This window comes from Neltuma alba, unplaced genomic scaffold (genome assembly GCF_004799145.2).
Source record: "Neltuma alba isolate B1F8T4 unplaced genomic scaffold, ASM479914v2 tig00006815_pilon, whole genome shotgun sequence".
Taxonomy (NCBI): domain Eukaryota; kingdom Viridiplantae; phylum Streptophyta; class Magnoliopsida; order Fabales; family Fabaceae; genus Neltuma; species Neltuma alba.
Window position 1 is genome coordinate 55,524 of NW_021634588.1, and position 2,570 is coordinate 58,093.

At 38.3% G+C, this 2,570-nt stretch overlaps 1 protein-coding gene across 1 annotated transcript; it reads left to right on the forward strand.

The window, feature by feature from the left end:
- LOC114751203 (nuclear intron maturase 2, mitochondrial-like) lies at positions 1-1,807 on the forward strand. Its single transcript, XM_028939870.1, has 4 exons — positions 1-108; positions 678-925; positions 977-1,215; positions 1,392-1,807. The coding sequence occupies exons 1-4, from the start codon at positions 1-3 to the stop codon at positions 1,805-1,807; spliced, it is 1,011 nt and encodes a 336-aa protein (XP_028795703.1).
- The last annotated feature ends 763 nt before the right edge of the window (positions 1,808-2,570 follow it).

The window sequence follows — 2,570 nt, forward strand, 5'->3', positions numbered from 1 at the left end:
ATGGGGAAAATTTGCCCCCCATTATGGGGAAACCATGGAAATGGTTGGGACAGAGTGTTCGGAGTGCCTTCTCACCCAAGCTTAACCCTATTGCCGCTCCCTGTGTGGGTAAAAATTTTGTCATTCATGTAGAAGTAGGTTTGAGTTGTTTCTCACTTAAAATCTCCGTTTCTTGTGCTTTTTCTTTAATTAATTAATACCTTCCACATTTATGAAACATATCTCAGTTTGGATAAAGCATATACGTCAATATACATGATTTTAATGCACATGATAGAGTTGTGTTCTGTTTTGACATTTTGAGCTTTTGAATTTTGCCATTTGAATTTCTGATTTCTACCGTCTGGTTTTACCTTTCTTTGAAAGCCAGTCACAAATTTAATTCATGAGTTGCAATTCCCTTTACTTTAAAGTTTAATATCTAATCTCTTTCATTCCTATTTTCTGTGATGTCATCCTCAGTTGAAGAGCTATATATGGTTCAATTGCAGGGGAGAACTGCGGATCTTCTCTGTGCTTTTCTTCATTGTGAACTAAAATGATCTGAAGTAGCTGAGATCTTGTAAAAGCCAGATGCATCAACGACTAGCCATCTTTAGTCACCAATTTATCTCAAATTCCAATATTTTACGGACACTTAGCAACTCCACTTGGATATTTTCTCAACCTAGTTGCAGAACTATCGGTCGCCCTCCTTTACTCCAGTGCGCCCACATGCACCAGATCCTAATGATCCCTCCACTTTGATGAAGGAGGCTGGGGTTTCAGTTTGTTGTCAAACGTGGATTGAGAATTACCGGGAACCTGATAGGGTTGTGACTAACTTGACCTCATATTTTCGTCGGTTTGAATTGTGGGTATTGGCTTACCAGAAGTTTTGTGCTGATGAGACAGGGGCTTCTCTCCCTCGTAGTGCTGTGCAAAGGTCAGCTCTGGAAGACTAGTTGGCTCTTAGAAATGCTGTTCTTGATGATAGGTTCAAATGGGGAGTTCGGCTGGGCTTCTTTATAAAATCTCCCAAGGATAAGACTGATTATCCGTCCTTGTCAAAGATAAAGATTAAAGCAATTTTGACTACTACACAGCCAGCGCCATTTCAAAATAAAATTGTTCAGGAAGTTCTGCTTATGATTTTGGAGCCAATTTATGAAGCTCGATTTTCACAGAAGTCATTTGCATACAGAGCAGGAAGGAATTCCCAGAGTCTTGAGGAGGGTAATTAGAAGGAATTTCGCAGGCTATTTGTGGTATATAAAGGGTGATTTGAGTACAATTTTGGATGAAATGAAGGTAGGGTTAGTGATAAATGCTTTAACGAGAGATGTGAGGGATAAAAAAAATTATCAATCCAGTGAAAACAGCATTGACAACGCCAGTCATCACCTGTACAGTTGATGATGGGGAGAAAAAGAAGAAGAAGAAGAGGAAGTTCCAGAAGAAAAGGGTGCTAGCAGAGGATGAGCCCAAGCCTGATCCCTATTGGTTGGAAACGTTTTTTGGATTTGCCCCTGAGAAGGCAGAGAAAATTCCAAATTGGGGGCATTGTGGAATTCTTAGTCCTCTGTTGGCCAATATTTGCTTCGATGGGTTGGACCGCTGGATGGAAGGGAAGATCAAGGAGTTTTATCGTCCATCAAAGAGTAATGTCATATGGAACAGTCTTGAAAGTGAAGCAGAGCAAGGGAACACATCCTGGCCAGAATTTGTGCCCACAAGCACTGTTAAACACATCCATCAAAGAGTTTCATTTCTATGCTTGTTTGGAATTACAAAAGAAGTTCTTTCTTGTAAGATCAGGTTTCCTTAATACAGAGTGACGAAAGCATTACATAAAGCAATCAGCAATTGCTGGAAGGCTCCGGCCAGGGCAAACATATTGACGTAAGCAAAGAAGAGGAAGATCCTGATGAAAGGATTGATGAAGAACGGATGTCACAAATGGTTTTGTAATTCTGTAATTAATAGACTTGAATATGATATTGAGAGCTATGAGCGTAGAAGATTAAACCATTGGTCAAATTATTTGCCTAACCTTTTTGTTGGTATATATTGTCGTGACTTGAGATACAAGTTGTAATGATAATTGATAGTGTAAGCTCCCTAGAGAAGCCACGAGTTAAATGCAGCAACTGGTGATCAATGCGTCAGTATGCATCAGCTTTTAGAAATTGCTGAGCATCTTGAGGTAGCCTCTCGCCAACATGTTGCATTCCAAGTCCATGATGTTGATGCTTTCTGTCTTAAATATAAGATTTAGTTTATAATTACATATTAGATGTTATATTTAAGACCAGAAGTAGTATTTATCATATTAAAGCTTGATTCAAATATTCAATTATACATGCAAATATAAGAATTGCTATGTGATTATTCTGTGGAAAACATTGGAATGCAGTATAACGTGTAGCATATGCATTTTTCTTTCATCTGATAGCCCAAGAACTTTTGGTGAACTTTCAGTCTCCTTTCCCACCGTATGCATCCAACATATCTTTTTTAAATATTATCTTTGGTACTTAATATAAGAGTTAGGTAATGATTTGATTTTCAGGCAAAAAAAGGATAATGAT